The 17,786-nt window shown below is 41.1% G+C and overlaps 1 protein-coding gene across 3 annotated transcripts in view; it reads right to left on the reverse strand.

The window, feature by feature from the left end:
• khk (ketohexokinase) overlaps positions 1-17,786 on the reverse strand; it is a 60,623-nt gene that overhangs the window by 15,422 nt on the left and 27,415 nt on the right. For 2 of the 3 annotated variants that reach the window (XM_041199957.1, XM_041199958.1), the window contains exons 4-6: positions 12,422-12,556; positions 5,168-5,240; positions 2,181-2,327 (exon numbers count right to left, since the gene is read on the reverse strand). In XM_041199957.1, the coding sequence (XP_041055891.1) occupies positions 2,181-2,327; positions 5,168-5,240; positions 12,422-12,556 (355 nt within the window). The remainder of the gene's footprint in view (positions 1-2,180; positions 2,328-5,167; positions 5,241-12,421; positions 12,557-17,786) is intronic. The other variant, XM_041199959.1, reaches the window with a different exon arrangement.

Raw genomic sequence — 17,786 nt, forward strand, 5'->3', positions numbered from 1 at the left:
TGGCGATAAACTTTTCTCCATTTAGCTCTTTCCAGGCTGGAGCTGGAGATATTAGCAAGATCTCACAGTTTGTTGTCCACTATTGTGTAAGTGAGGTTCCTAACTCTATTCATTGAGAGCTAACTAAATTTCATTCTCACCCACCAGAGAGAAGCAAGAGGAGTGAGCATGTGGCTATATCACGGTTGCAGGTTTCTCCTTGGTGCAAAGGACCATTGAATGCACGCACATCGCTTTGTGGCATGTTAACTTCACCCAATACTGCAGCTTAAAGGGATTCCATTCCCATCAACATCCAGCTGATGTGTGACCATAGGCAACGAATCATACAGGAAAATGTCCAGTATCCTGGCAGCAATCATGATGCCTTTGTTTTGTGGCAGTCCATTGTGACAGGTACATTGGACCTAACCACAAAGGGTGGCTACTGATTAACCATTGACTATATGGCTGGTGACTTTGATGTGTAACTAATGCACACATTCATAGCATGAATACAATAAAAGACATGCTGCCACACAAAATGAGATAGATGAGACCATCTGGTACTGAAACAATGCTTTCATTGTCTGGAATGTTCTGCAGGTGGCCTGCAGTACTCAGCAAGAACGTTTTTTTTATTCATTCACAGGATGTGGGCTTCGCTGGCTGGGTCAGCATTTATTGCCCATCCCCAGTTGCCCTTGAGAAGGTGGTGGTGAGCTGCCTTCTTGAACCGCTGCAGTCCACGTGGTGTAGGTACACCCACAGTGCTGTTAGGAAGGGAGTTCCAGGATTTTGACCCAGCCACATTGAAGGAATGGCGATATATTTCCAAGTCAGGATGGTGAGTGATTTGGAGGGGAACTTCCAGGTGGTGGTGTTACCATCTATCTGCTGCCCTTGCCCTTCTAGATGGTAGTGGTCATGGGTTTGGAAGGTGCTGTCTAAGGACCCTTGGTGAATTTCTGCAGTGCATCTTGTAGATGGTACACACTGCTGCCACTGTGCGTCAGTAGTGGAGGGAGTGAATGTTTGTGGATGTGGCATCCATCAAGTGGACTGCTTTGTCCTGGATGGTGTCCAGCTTCTTGATCATTGTGGGAGCTGCACTCATCCAGGCAAGTGGGGAGTACTCCATCACACTCCTGACTTTGCTTTGTAGATAGGGGACAAGCTTTGGGGAGTCAGGAGATGAGTTACTCGTCACATGATTCCTAGCCTCTGACCTGCTCTTGTAGCCACAGTATTTATATGACTCGTCCAGTTCAGTTTCTGGACAATGGTAAGCCCCAAGATGTTGATAGTGGGGGGTTCAGCTTTGCTAATACCATTGAACATCAAGGGGTGATGGTTGGATTCTCTCTTGTTGGAGATGGTCATTGCCTGACACTTGTGTGGCACGAATGTTACTTGCCACTTGTCAGCCCAAGCCTGGATATTGTCCAGGTCTGGCTACATTTGGACATTGACTGTTCAGCACCTGAGGAGTCGCAAATGGTGCTGAACATTGTGCAATCATCAGTGAGCATCCCCACTTCTGACCTTATGATGGAAGGACGAAGCAGTTGAAGATGGTTGGGCCTAGGACACTACCCTGAGGAACCTCTGCACTGATTCCTGGAGCTGAGATGACTGACCTCCAACATCCACAGCCATCTTCCTTTGTGCTAGGTATGACTCCAACCAGTGGAGAGTTTTCCCCCTGATTCCCATTGACTCCAGTTTTGTTAGGGCTCCTGGATGCCACACTCGGTCAAAAGCTGCCTTGATGTCAAGGGCAGCCACTCTCACCTCACCGCGGGAGTTCAGGTCTTTTGAGGTGCTAACTGCTTGTTCTAACAGTTGGGGTGTGCATTACAAATGATGCTATTGCAAGAAGATCATGAATTTAATTTGATGTCTGGACCCCACTCCTATCCACTCTGTCAACTAATACAATAAAAACCCTGGTCAACTGCTCAATCCCATTATTGCTGATTGTGGGGTTTTGCTGCTGGATCATGGCTATTTTATTCACCCACAAAAAAACCCAATCACAAAAATTTAAGGGTAATTCATTCCATGAAGTACTTTTGAGATGTGGTACTGCAATATAATGTTACATAAATTGAAATACTATTAATGTTAATAAACAGGTCAGTTTAATTTACCCAGTTCATATAATGGCTTATTCTTTAACATTTCTAAGTAAAACATACCACATCTCCATGCCCAAAGAGCTGGTAAAGTTCTTCTCTTGTTTTCTCAATCTCCACAGAGGTGGTAATTCGATGCTCTGCTGGCACAGTGGCATTGAACTGCTCAACTTGGTGTATCATAGCAACCTGCTCAGATGCATTTCTGCCCTAGATATCGATGATAATTATAAAACACATGTTTTATTGTTGATATTTTGTAATTTTAAAATAAAGTACACTGACAAACAAGGATATGAGAGACAACGTGAATAACTCCTTAAGAGCTTTGATGGGAGGCTGGAAGTTGATGATCCATCTGGCTTTTACTACTGGAGTTGTATACTCCACAATATGGATGACAGATGTGAAAGTTGGAAGAAATGAGGTCGGGGGAGAAGGTATTGCAGATCTTCATTGGTGGATGACATAACTTCCCAACAAAGAAAACAGGAAGTCAGCAATCCAGGGACTTCTAAGTTAGTCACTGAAGCAAATAATTTGTTGGCCCAGAATTTGCTGAAAAAATAATGGCATTTGAACAACACATGCTGTTATTATCTGCAAGTTGGCTAACAGCATGTGGCAAGGGGGAGATACCCAGCATTTTACAAATTGCCACAAGATGCTGGTTGATTTGCACCACTCCACCATTGGCTTCTGAAATACAGCATCTCGCCCTTAACTTCTCCGCAATTTTCATTAAATTGCTGCATTTGTAGACATAATTGTCTATTCTCTTGCCCTTATTCCAATTTTCTTTCCCTCTTCATTTGACCTTCTATGTTTGATTTGACGCTGAATTCACCAACTCTAATCCACTCTCCTCCTCATTCCTTCCAACGTTTTTTTTTCATCCTTTAATCTCACTGACTACTGAGATACAACATTGGTCCCACTATTCACCAAGGTCCTAAATGTCCTTTGCTCTCACTATGCTGTTATCAGATCACAATCCCAGAAACTATGTGGGCAAAATTTTTGAAAACCTAAATGTGCAATTGTAACTCTAACAATTGGACCATGGTGCAAGAGATGTCCCACTCCAGCAACATCTGGTCCAATATATGATACTGACTCTGGTCCTAATGTAATCCTGGGATATTGGAAGGGGATGAAGAGTGACACCATCACTGTTAAAAAGCTGCTGGCTATTTGATTGTCCACTGTTCAATATAGATATAAAGTTAAAATAAAGGTTCGCAAATGGGTGATAGATGTGCAAAATCAAGAATATTAGACAGTGGTCCAAAATCAAAGATGCAGGATCATAAACAGCCTGCTGGTGGTGCTGCTAAAAACAGCAAGTTCAGTAGTGCCACCAGCAGGTACCGTGTGGTATAAGATCTGCTTTTACAGGCAAAAATAAGTTTTAAACTGTGTAACTAGCAATTCTTATTTACCAGTGATACATGTAAAAATTGTAAGTACTCAATGTAACAAACTACCTTATGCAGAAATAAGAAAAAAGCTGCAAATGCTGAAGCTCTGAAATAAAAATAGAAAATGATGGAATACACAGGAAGCATTTTCCCATTCACCAGCGACCAGGCTTCATTTCCCAAGTGGTATGTAACACAAAGACAAGCAGAAGTGGTTCTTTGTTCAATAGGCCCGTCCCTGCATCTCACCAGGAGAGAAATCAGACTCATTTGGTTAAGAATTCAACCACTCAGTGTCTATTTTTAAGCTAACAACCTCTTTTCAATGTTGTATATATTGAGTTAAATAAGCACTGGACTGCAATACCACGTAATCACAGTATGATTCTATTGCTAAAGTGCAGTTATGCCCTCTTAAGATCACAAATTTTAACTGCTGTTAAGGCTCATATTAAGGCTTCCATTGTTGCTTGGTTAGGGAACTGTAGATTGGAAAATGGTTGTAGATTTAAGGATCCATGGAAATCACAAGCTTTGTTGTGCTTTTTCTAAGACTACTGGATTGTCTATGGAATTACACATAGCTTGTTGAAAGGTTTGGTTGGGAGCATAATCAGGAAATAGGTGGGTGGAGGAAATAGTTTTGAATGGGAGAAGGTGGAAGCAACATTTAAAAGTAACATGGGGTGTGGTTAGTACTTTATTGCAGAAAAATGTTCAAGTGTTGAGGCCAGGATTGCAGGAGGCAACATTTTGGAACAGTTGGGCTGTGTTCATTGATATGGAGAAATGTTTCTATCATTTGGGGTCAGGGCCAGGAACCTGTTGTTGGGGGAGGGGCATAAATATTTGTGAAGAGTGGGGTGAGGTTTCAAATCTTTAGAGTTAAGCTCTTTTCATGACCAAGAAGCTGTCGGGACAGAAAACTTGGAATTTTGTAAGACTGACGACTCTTTTTAAAGCTGAACGCTCAGTAAGATTTCCCATATTTCACATGACTCAAAGAAAATAACAGTGGGCAGAATTCACCAGCCTCATTTTATAAGCAAAATATAGCGATTTGATTTGATATGTGGGTTAATAATATGACTAAATCCCATAAATGGGGACTAACAAATATTATTTTTAAAGGGACATAAATTGCTGAAATGTTATCTATTGGCAATTTGAGACAGCAATTTCTATATTTTTAGGATCCTTGCAAATCATGGTTACTTTAAAACCACATTGCAGATGATTGTATACAAAACCCAAATCCTGATTTCAAATTGGCACTTTGGATAATGTTAGGAAGAGATCAGCAGAATACAAAATCTGCCTTTAAACAACAAAAAATGTTCAGACTATGTTGTCACTAAAGTGATGTTAATTATATAGGTCCACATGTTTACTTTAGGCCTCTTCTTCAACCAACTCACTCTTTCTTTCCTACTTCAAACATATCAAAAACAAGCTCTTGGTCAAAGTGAAACAGTGAGACATTGCAAGCCCATTGTAACAAATATAGCACGACTGGCTCTAGAAAAGCCTGGGAAAGTGCCATCTCATTTCCATTATAGCAATGCCAGTAGCAGCAGCATACGATGAAAGGGCCCATTATAAAACATCAATATTGGAGCCAGCACTCACCTCCCAGTGAATCCACTTGTACAGTGAAAGATCAATTTTCCTAAAATCCTCTGAGGTAACATCAGGTAAATTCCTAAATATAACCACATGTTAAATCAAAAATTATGCAATTGGCAGTGGTATTAAGATTTAGAGGACAAATTCCATTTTTTGAACACACCAAGTATTTATTTACATGGATTAAAGTTACATTATTTAAAATGCTTTGAAATTGAATTAACAGCAAGAATACATTGTATTAAGTTGTAATCATAATAAGGATCAAGCAAATTAAATGTTATGCATTCAATTTACGTGCACAAAATTACTGCAACATTCATTTAAAAATTTTAAATTTCACAGAAAGATAATTAAAACCCTACTAATAGAAAATATCTTGTTTCTTTCCTCCTCTATGATTCTCCCTTGCCATCCCTTCTGGATTCTTTCCCCCTGCCTCTAAACTCTCACTGTTTTTAAGTGTTTTAACCGAATCACTGTGAACCACCAAGTGTGCAGGCCGAACCTCAAGCTCCACACTACACTTGTGCTGCTGTGGCAAATAGTTCCTTAAGCAGTTGGGCACTTTCCCAAAGACAGATATTACAAAAAAAACAGAATTCTTGTCAGTGTTCTCCAGGAAGGTTAGGCTCTGTACTTGGACACTTATGCTACACTATTAATCCGCTGGCAGGAAGCAGGCAGACTTCTGCCCAGAGATGAGTGTCTATTGAACTGGATTCTTGTCAGTTTTCCACATGAAGGTATGGCTCCTATCAATTAATAAATATCTCACAAGTAGAGGATGGTAGATCAGAATGTACTCAGAACCTAATTTGCAAAACTAATGTGATAGTAACATATGTTCTAGAGGTAAATGTTAACTCTATCAATAGTCCTTTTTAAAAACTTGCATTACAAACGTGTCAGCACATTCAATGATTATTGTACTCCACTAATTCATAGTCCAATCCAAATTTAAATTTTAGACTCATTTCAAAGTTTCTCCAGTGCCAAGGTCCTTATTAGACCCATTATCACTGAACAAACACAAATCAAATGGACTTGATTTGACACAAAATTCTGTCTGGCATTCACTCAGTGGTAAAGGTCATGTCATCAAAAAATTCTGAGAAAACAGAATTTAATTATCAAGGTTTGAAGTCATGCCAATTTCAGGCATTTGTTCTGTTTGTTGATTGTGAAAAACCCACCTGACAAAAAGGACAATGGGAAGAAGTTTGAAGTGGCTCCAAGCACTTCCTTCCAAACACAAATCACAGGCACGAAAAATAAAATTCAGACCTGAAGTCATAGGATTACTTAACTGAAACCACATGGAGAGAATTTTCCACGCATAATATTCATTATTCAATTAACTTAGGAGTCTAAAAAAAATTTTATGTAGAATCTGAAAAGTGGAGATATGAACAAGATACAATAACCAGGCACTAACTGCATTAGGCAGAAATTGAACAGCTGAAGTAAGGATTGTTTGATCTGGGAACAAAGCTGATTTCATTTTTGCTTTCATTAATTGTGTGAATTAGGTTTAGTTTTTTTTTCCATTAAAAATGCAATTTAACATATTATTGAATTGATTATTGAAGATAGTGCAATACTTTGATTTTGGTACCATGTATTACATGTGCTAAAGCAGAAATACTCCTTAAGGATATTAACTGAATGCTAAAAATTTTTGTACATCTTTCAGTGTACTCTTCACTCTATTTTCTTTCACAAGTAGTAGATGACAGGAATGGCATAGATGCATTTAAAGGGAAGCTGAATCAAAAAAAGAAAGGAATATAACGTTATTTAATTTTCTTTCACTTATTCATTCATGGGATGTGGGCATTGTTAGCAAGATCAGGATTTATTGTCCATTCCAAATTGAGAAGGAGGTGGCGAGCTGTCTTCTTGAATTGCTGCAGTGAATGAGATGCAGGTATACTCATAGTCCTGTTAGGGAGGGAGTTCCAGGATTTTGAACCAATAACAATGAAGGTAAGGTGATATTTTCCAAGTCAAGATTACATGTTACTTAGAGGAGAACATGGGGGTGGTGGCATTCTCATGCACCTGCTTCCCTTTACTTTCTAGGCGATAGTGGTTATGGGTTTGGGAAGTACTGTAAGAGAAGCTTCTGTTTGTTGCAGCACATCTTGCAGGTAGTACACACTGCTATCACTGTGCTCAGGTGATGGAGGGAATGAATGCTTAAGGTGTGGATGGGTTGCTTTGTGTTGAAAGGTGTTCAGCTTCTTGAGCATTATTGGAGCTGCACTTATCCAGTCCAGTGAAAAGTATTCCATCACACTCCTAACTTGTGCCTTGTAAGTGGTGACAAGTCTTTGGAGATGACTCAATCACCACAGAATACCCAATATCTGACCTGCTCTTGTGGTCAGCGTATTTATTTTGTTGGTCCAGTTAAGTTCCTGGTCAATAGTGACCATGCCCCACACTCTCCCTCCCTGCATCCTAGAATGTTGATGGTTGGGGAATCAATGATGGTAATGGCATTGAGTGTCAAGGGAAGGTGGTTAGACTGTCTCTGGTTGGAGGTGGTAACTGCCTGGCATTTGTGTGGCAGAAATGTTACTTGCCACTTAGCAGCCCAAATGTCGTCCAGGTCTTGCTGCATGCGGGCACAGACTGCTTCAGTATCTGAGGAGTTATGAATGGAACTGAAAACTTTGCAATCATCAGTGAATATCTGAAATAAAAACAGAAAATGCTGGAAACACTCAGCAGGTAAAGCAGCATCTGTGGTGAAAAACACCATCCGCAGTTTCTTGCTTTTGTGATCCTCACTTCTCACCTTATAATGAATGTAAGGTCATCAATGAAGCAGTTGTGTGTGGTTGAGTCTAGTATACTACCCTAAGGAACTCCTACAGAGATGTCCTGGGGCTGAGATGATTGGCTGCCAAAACCACCACTGTCTTTGGGTTAGGTATGACTCCACATAGTGAAGAGCTTCCCCCCCCCCTCCCCCAACGCCCTGAATTCCATTGGCTTCAGCTGTACTTGGACTCCTTAGTATCACATTCACTCAAATGCTGTCTTGATGGCAAGGGTTATGCTTGTAGGTTTAAATGAAGAGGGATGGGAGGAGGATAAACAGTAGCATGGACCAGCTGGGCTTAATGGCCTCCTTCTATGGTATGCTATATGTAAATCTATGTAATTATACCCCATTGTAATCACAGAATCCCATCGATTCTGCAACGACAGGTGAGAAACACCTGATCTACCTGCCTAATCCCACTTACCAGCACTTGGCCCATAGCCTTGAATGTTATGACGTACCAAGTGCTCAACCAGGTACTTTTTAAAGGATGTGAGGCAACCCGCCTTCACCACCCTCCCAGGCAGTGAATTCCAGACCGTCACCACCCTCTGGGTAAAAAAGTTTTTCCTCACATCTCCCCTAAACCTCCTGCCCCTCACCTTGAACTTATGCCCCCTTGTGACTGACCCTTCAACTAAGGGGAACAGTTGCTCCCTATCCACCCTGTCCATGCCCCTCATATTCTTGTACACGTCAATCAGGTCGCCCCCTCAGTCTTCTCTGCTCCAAGTCTATCCAACCTCTCTTCATAACTTAAATGTTTCATCCCAGGCAACATCCTGGTGGATCTCCTCTGCACCCCCTCCAGTGCAATCACATCCTTCCTATAATGTGGCGACCACAACTGCATCTCCAGCTGTGGCCTCACCAAGGTTCTATACAACTCCAACAAGACCTCCCTACTTTTGTAATCTATGCCTCGATTGATAAAGGCAAGTGTCCCATATGCCTTTTTCACCACCCCAGTAACATACCCCTCTGCCTTCAGAGATCTGTGGAGACATACGCCAAGGTCCCTTTGTTCCTCATAACTTCCTAGTGCCATGCCATTCATTGAATACTTCCTTGTCAAATTACTCCTTCCAAAGTGTATCACCTCACACTTTTCAGGGTTAAATTCCATCTGCCACTTATCTGCCCATTTGACCATCCCGTCTATATCTTCCTGTAGCCCAAGACACTCAACCTCACTATTAACCACCTGGCCAATCTTTGTGTCATCCGCAACCTTGCTAATCCTACCCCCAACATAGTCATCTATGTCGTTTATATAAATGACAAATAATAGAGGACCGAGCACAGATCCCTGTGGTATGACACTAGCTCCCAGTCACTAAAGCATCCTTCTGTCATCACTCTGCCTCCTACAACTAAGCCAATTTTGAAACCAAGTTTGACATGCCAAGAACGTTTAGATTCATATTAACAAAGCCATAGCTATGCCTCCCTCCCCCTTGGTGGCATTAAATCAGATTTTATACAGAATCATTAATCAGTGGCAAAATATAAATAATGATCATATTGCTACATTTCAGCTCACTCAATTATTCACTCATCATTCATTCCTTTGTATTACTTGAAACCTATAATCCTTAATTGCCATTAGCTATTAAAGAATCCAAAGAATGTTTGTTGCAACTTATTTTTAATTGCATTCCTAAGTTAAAAACAGACATACTGCCTGGAAGTTGTGAGCAACTTTCAATGTTAGTAAATACAGTGGAGCCTCCATAATGGAGGAAGAGCTAATTGGTTAATGGGAACTTCTGAATAATTAATCCCCAAATTTTGGTCTTACATGTATGGTATAGCATTACCTAAGAAACACAAATAAAGACAAATACAATATAAATGAGGGCTGCTTAGCTCAGTTGGCTAGATGGCAAGTGTGTGGTTCAGAATAACGTCAACAGTGCGGATTTGATTCCTGTTCCGGCCGAGATAAATTTGGGACCTGCCTCCCAGCTCTGCCACTAAGAGTGGATGGCAATAGCAAACCACCACTGACAAAAACTGCCAAGAAAATGGCTCAGAATGAAGCACCAGCAATGAGCCAGGGCAGAGCACAGATGAATGAATGAATGAACAACCAAATATCACAAACTGAACTGAATCTTCCTTTGGGCTTTGGGACTTAAAGTTATTTTATCTCAAACATGAGAAAACTGCTTTTACAGGGGACTTAAAGGTTTTTTTTTACAAACCTTTGATTGATGAATATTCTGGTGGATAATTAGGAAGGTGGATTACAAGATTACAGATAATAGCCTGGATTTCATGGTGAGGAACAAAGTGATGGCACTTGCCACTGACATCAAAGAAAACTTGCCACAACAATTTCTGGATTTCACCTTTCTAGCACCAAGTAAAGGGGATCTGCAGGCATCCAGCAACAGTTATGTCATCTAGCAGGGTAAGCAGCCAATAATATTGAAGCATTCTCACAGACAGTAAACCAGGAGTTAAAATGTATGATTATCCTTCGCTTTTAATCAAGTTTAACAGTGAAATAGATAATTGGGACGTACACAGAGATGAAGGTAGAAGCTGAAATATCAGAAAAAAACTTAAAAAAAAGTAGAAATATGTTCTTTTCTTTAGCATAATGGAAAAATGTGACATCTCACAATTATACAATTAGTTTTCCAGGGCCAGGGAGATTTTTCAGAATTATTATGAACTCAGTGCATTGTGAAAATCCCAGTTACAGCTCATTCAACAAGGTGTTTCTTTTAAGGGTTTTTACAGGAAAACTAATAGTGAAAAAGACAAGCTCTTGCCAGTTTAGTGATTTCTGGGAAAACATCCCTGTTGAGAAGTCTAGAATCACTGACAGCAACTTCTGAAATTCCATGTCTAACTGTGCATGTGCATACTCTAGAAGCTGCTGTCAGTTTCAGAAGAGTAATGACAATGGACGCTGACAGTTTTGCTATTACTACTGCAAAATCCAGGCCATCTGAATTGAAACTCTCCTTCCCTCATACTCTTCAAAGTACTGACCTCATATGTTGCAATGTGGGTTTGAGGTGGCAGTTACTGTTTGGTATTTCAACTAAACAGTATTCCTGTCATCAGTTGTGCAATCTAAAGAATGTTACAAAAAGCCCTTTCACCACACAGGTCATCACGGCTGAGCATAAACCAATAGTCACCTGACATGCCACAAAGGCATATTTTCTAGCAGGGAGGTGCACAGGGCAATGATCATGAATAGAAATTCTGACTGATTCTTTCTTTTCTCTTAACTAACACAGCGACCAGCTGCACGTTACAGCATTCCTGCCACCAGTTCACCTTGCTCAGTAAGCTCAGCACACAGTTTGCATGTGACCTGGACCTTCTTTGTGTAGCTCAATGCTCACCGTATTTATTCACTGAACCAGTTACTTGATGTTACTGACTACTTAAAATGTTAAAATACCATGAAAGGAATATTTCTGCATTGGCACTTTTCAAAATATATGCAATTAAGATTGAAGTGTCCACAAATCTTACATGTCAGACAGTATGACTGTTCGCGAGCCATTGGAAAGGTTCACGATGCAGCAAGCACAAGGTGTGATTCCCACACGCTGCCACACAATATTCGATATGTTAACACTTTGGCTTTGAAAATCATCTGTTATGAAACTTTGCCAAGGAAAATGGCAAAGGCAGGAGACAGAAAGATTGGGAAAAGCTGGTGTTACTTGGCATTTTGTGTAATAAGAAATGAAAATACAGAACCACTAGTCTGTGCATTTGGTTGCAAAAGCTTCCTTACCTCTGAGGAAACCATTTCTGTTTGTCCAAACACCGATAGTGATTATTAAATTAATGCTGGAGGTTGTTAATTACATACCTGGTCACTGATACCCATTCCAACCTTCGTAGCCTGTGCAGGTATCTTGATTAGAACAGTGTTTTTAGTCTTACCCTAATTCTTCTTCTCCTCCTGGAGGAAGAGATCTATACTGTATCAGATTTGTTTCAACACCAGCTTGCATTTATATAGCTCCCTTAGCACAGTTAAAATGTCTGTGGTTTCTATGATTAAAATGTTAAAATTCTGCATTTAATGTAGTAGTGTTTTAAAGTATAATTAGAGTTGAAATACTCTACATGAGCGATATATTCTGGGAGAGTTAAGTTTGGTCCCATCTTCTAGATTTCCAACCATTTGTAGTCACTAGGTGGAAATCTAACCAAATCCATTCCAGTGAACAGCTTCAAGACGCTCATAAAGCAGTATGATATTCAGACTTGAACCCTATGGGAATCTATCCTTGCCAGGCAACTGAAACAGGAATCTTGCATAACAAACCTCAACCAGCTGAACACATGACAAGAATCTGTTAGTATCATGTCATTTGATAAAGCCCTTCCTCTTGTTCCATTACTAAGTTTGACTTGCTTTCACAGTTGCACGTACAAACCTGTTTGAATGAAGGATGGTACGCAAACCGTTGCTTATGTTGCTGATGACAATGGAGGCTGGGAAGGATGATTCTGCATGAACAATCACATTAGTCACATCAATCCCATAACGTCTGATGTCATCGTAAACAAAACTGTGAGATATTTATAGAGGAAAGATTTTAGAAATGAATTTCAGGGAGACAGGTCACTGTCAATAGAACAACTATCAATCCAAAAGGATGTTAATCTACTGAGAGCTCAATACTTACTTCCAAATTGCAGAACACAAAATACAAAAGAACAACAGTTTTGCTAAATTAACTATTCATTGCTCAAAACAAAAACAGAATTACCTGGAAAAACTCAGCAGGTCTGGCAGCATCGGCGGAGAAGAAAAGAGTTGATGTTTCGAGTCCTCATGACCCTTCAACAGATCTAGGTGAATCCAAGGAAGGGGTTAAATATAAGCTGGTTTAAGGTGTGTTTGTGTGTGTGTGTGTGTGTTGGGGGGGTGGTTGGGTGGGGGGAGAGAAGTGGAGGTGGTTGGTGTGGTTGTAGGGACAAACAAGCAGTAATAGAAGCAGATCATCAAAAGATGTCACAGACAACAGAACAAAAGAGCACATAGGTGTTGAAGTTGGTGATATATATCTAAACGATTAAGAATGGATGGTTGGGGAATTAAGGTATAGCTCTAGAGGGGGTGGGGAGCGCATAAAAGATTTAAAAATATTTTAAAATAATGGAAATAGGTAGGAAAAGAAAAATTTATATAATTTATTGGAAAAAACAAAAGGAAGGGGGAAGAAACAGAAAGGGGGTGGGGATGGAGGAGGAAGTTCAGGACCTAAAGTTGTTGAATTCAATATTCAGTCCGGAAGGCTGTAAAGTGCCTAGTCGGAAGATGAGGTGTTGTTCCTCCAGTTTGCGTTGGGCTTCACTGGAACAATGCAGCAAGCCAAGAACAGACATGTGGGCAAGAGAGCAGGGTGGAGTGTTAATATGGCAAGCGACAGGGAGGTTTGGGTCATTCTTGCGGACAGACCGCAGGTGTTCTGCAAAGCGGTCGCCCAGTTTACGTTTGGTCTCTCCAATGTAGAGGAGACCACATTGGGAGCAACGAATACAGTAGACTAAGTTGGGGGAAATGCAAGTGAAATGCTGCTTCACTTGAAAGGATTGTTTGGACCCTTGGACGGTGAGGAGAGAGGAAGTGAAGGGGCAGGTGTTACATCTTTTGCGTGGGCATGGGGTGGTGCCATAGGTGGAGGTTGAGGAGTAGGGGGTGATGGAGGAGTGGACCAGGGTGTCCTGGAGGGAACGATCCCTATGGAATGCCGACAGGGGGGGGTGAAGGGAAGATGTGTTTGGTGGTGGCATCATGCTGGATATGGCGGAAATGGCGGAGGATGATCCTTTGAATGCGGAGGCTGGTGGGGTGATGAGTGAGGACAAGGGGGACCCTATCATGTTTCTGGGAGGGAGGAGAAGGCGTGAGGGTGGATGCGCGGGAGATGGGCCGGACACGGTTGAGGGCCCTGTCAACAACTGTGGGTGGAAAACCTCGGTTAAGGAAGAAGGAGGACATGTCAGGGGAACTGTTTTTGAAGGTAGCATCATCGGAACAGATGCGACAGAGGCAAAGGAACTGAGAGAATGGGATGGAGTCCTTACAGGAAGCGGGGTGTAAGGAGCTGTAGTCAAGGTAGCTGTGGGAGTCGGTAGGCTTGTAATGGATATTGGTGGACAGTCTATCACCAGAGATTGAGACAGAAAGGTCAAGGAAGGGAAGGGAAGTGTCAGAGATGGACCACGTGAAAATCACACTTCATTGCAATATTTAAACCAGATGGATTTTGATAAACGTGTCCACATAGCAGCAAAGTTCTGATGGCAGCAACACCCTGGAGTAACAGGTTGTTCACATCAGAACTGAGGGGCTACATGCCAATGACTCAAGTACCTTTGACTGTACAACCACAAGTTGGAGGGGTGGAGATTGGAAGCAAAATTAATAAATTTTTCCAAGTCCCGACGAGAGCATGAAGCAGCACCGAAGTAATCATCGATGTACCGGAGAAAGAGTTGTGGAAGGGGGCCGGAGTAGGACTGCAACAAGGAATGTTCCACATACCCCATAAAGAGACAGGCATAGCTGGGGCCCATGTGGATACCCAAAGCCACACCTTTTATTTGGAGGAAGTGAGAGGAGTTGAAGGAGAAATTATTCAGGGTGAGAACAAGTTCAGCCAGACGGAGGAGAGTAGTGGTGGATGGGGATTGTTTGGGCCTCTGTTCGAGGAAGAAGCTAAAGGCCCTCAGACCATCCTGGTGGGGGATGGAGGTGTAGAGAGATTGGACGTCCTTGGTGAAGAGGGAGCGGTTAGGGCCAGGGAACTGGAAATTGTTGATGTGACGTAAGGTGTCAGAGGAATCACGGGTGTAGGTGGGAAGGGACTGGATAAGGGGAGAGAGAAGGGAGTCAAGATAACGAGAAATGAGTTCTGTGGGACAGCAGCAAGCTGACACGATCGGTCTACCGGGACAGTTCTGTTTGTGGATTTTGGGTAGGAGGTAGAAGCCGGCCGTCCGAGGTTGAGCGACTATCAGGTTGGAAGCTGTGGGAGGAAGATCCCCAGAGGATATGAGGTCAATGACAGTCCTGGAAACAATGGCTTGATGTTCAGTGGTGGGGTCATGACCCAGGGAGAGGTAGGAGGAAGTGTCTGCGAGTTGACGCTCAGCCTCCGCGAGGTAGAGATCAGTGCGCCAGACAACAACAGCACCACCCTTGTCAGCGGGTTTGATGACGATGTCAGGGTTGGACCTGAGAGAATGGAGTGCAGTAAGTTCAGAGAGAGAGAGATTAGAATGGGTGAGAGGAGCAAAATGTCCAACATGAATCATATGAACATGAAGTAATGGAAGGAATGTAACAAATGCTTTAATCGCTTTGCTGTCTTTATGGACTCAACAACCATTATTTTATTTTCTCCATTCATGTCAGAGTTTCCCAAAGGGCTAAATTGGTTTCATGCAGTTTAAAAGGAGAAAACCCAGTGAAATTCCTTCACTGAGGCCCTCCATAGCTATGAGGAAGACAAAGTGAAAAGAGGTTTTGACCATTTATCATGGGCCACTTGGCATGTATTATGCTTGTAAATATTCAGAGCAATGTAATTGATTTTAGATGAGAAAATATGTCATGAACACACAACAACCTTTGAAAATACTGAATTTGAAAACTGATGCTTTTCAGAGCATCTCATTCTAGCAGCTGTCATAATTCAAGATAAAACTAGTAAGCATTCAGAAATGCATTAATTAATGAACTTGTGCTTGACAAATTTAAGAGTTTTTTTGAAGTAGTACATGATTGGATTAATCTAGGGAATGCATGGAATATATATGGACTTTCAGAATGCATTTGATAACATGTGTCATAAGAAGTTTATTAGAAATACGGAGGCATATAAGAGGAAATATAGGAGCATAGATAAGAAATCGGCTGACAGACTGGAAAGAATAACTTAGACTCAATGGGTATAGCTTGGATTAGAGGAGAGTTGGGAGTGGCGTACATCAGAGATCACTGCTGGGTCTACTTATGTTTGTATACTTATGCGGTTTGGACTTGGTTATAGAAAACATAATTTCAAGAGTTGTTGACAAAAATAGGAGATTTGACAGTGGTGGATGAGTGCTAAATGCAATTTAATGTAGATAAGAGTGAAACATACATTCTGCGAGAAAAAAATAAACAAAGGAAGGGGATTATACACATAATCAAAAAGGTGTGAATGATTCAATGGAATAAGAGTCAAACACATAACTCCTTAAAAGCATGAGTGCAGGTCAATAAAGCCAAAAAAAAGGCCAATAGCATTTCGTAAAAAAGGGCATCAGAACACATGAGTAAAGAATTAACAAAGACTTGAAAAAAAGGTTAGGTTTTAGGCTACCCCTTTATTGAAAAGGCAGTGAAGCCATAAACAGTGCACATCATAGATTCATTCACCAGGATAATGCCAGGGATGGGAAACTATAGTGTTGATGAGATACTTGAGATACTTGAACTATTTCCACTGGAGCAAAGACAGCTTAGAGGAGATTTTGAGTGTGACTAATGGCCTTTTATGTGGAACTTTGTCAAATGTTTTTTGCAGGTCTAGACAAAACATATTGCTAGCTTTCCCCAGTTCATTTAGGATGTTATTTCTCCAAAGAAATGAAGGAGTTTGGTCAGGCTGAATTTCTTCCTCTGTTTATTGCTGTTTATTAGATCATTATTGGACTGTTAATCCTCAAATTTACTCCTAATCACCAATGTTGTTTGTTATGATCCGGTTAAGGACTGTTAACATTTAAAGAAGAAATCAAACAACCAGCAATTAATCGACAGAACTTTGCCACAAGGTTACACCTTTTTAAACAAAAACAAACTTTATTGTATGTCAAAAAGAATTAAACAAAGTAAGCACTATCAACTTAACATTATAGCTTATAGAGACTTATGCTGTAAACTCAATTCTACTTTTTAATTAACCCCCATCCCAACATCCCCCACCACCTCCCCAACCTCCGCCAAGAAGTTCCCTTATCTTAATCATGAATGTTCATTCACTTTAGCTCTTGGACCGAACCAAAGGTATATTACTGCTCTATGGAATTCATTCTGATTTCTATTCACTGCTCCAGCTATTCTCCAGGGTGCAAGGTTTCATGGTGGTCCTTCCATTAGCTTTTGGCTAAGCGACCCTCCAATTTCTTCACAGGCTCTGGATTCTACAGGTCAAGTATGGCCCCCCCCATGTGACACCTGCACAGTGGCTTAAAACACCAGAAAACACCCTTGATTTCCAATAGCCCGCTGCTGCAAACAAGCTCATTACTTCCAAAACTCAAACTGCAACAAGTTTAACTGCCTTTCACTGAGGATCACATAGATTTTTTCCTTTAGCTTCAAACTAAACACATCTTCCAGTTGTTTTTCCCCTTTCCAACTTTGTCTTATACTGAATACCAGCTTCCAATCACAGGCTGCGTCATGGACGATAGATCTAGCATTTACTCTACTTCAGGTGTAGGTCTGGCTTTACATCTCGACTTTCAAGGAGCTACAAATTACATAAGACTAAAAGCTTACACATACATCTAGCTGCTTTTCAAAACATCAACCTTTGTGTCTGCTTTGCCCTAAATGAATTCATAGAGATAAACTAAAAACAAAGAATCTCACTAAGCTCCACCCATCTCCATGTCAATGAGACACAGTCAGCCTGTTCTCAGGTAGAAATGCAAATTAACTACCTTTTAATTCCAAAGCTTTCCTTAATTCTGGGGAACCACGTAAATAATTTGCATTTTACTGGAATAACTGCA

Source organism: Carcharodon carcharias, chromosome 11, assembly GCF_017639515.1.
Source record: "Carcharodon carcharias isolate sCarCar2 chromosome 11, sCarCar2.pri, whole genome shotgun sequence".
Lineage (NCBI taxonomy): Eukaryota > Metazoa > Chordata > Chondrichthyes > Lamniformes > Lamnidae > Carcharodon > Carcharodon carcharias.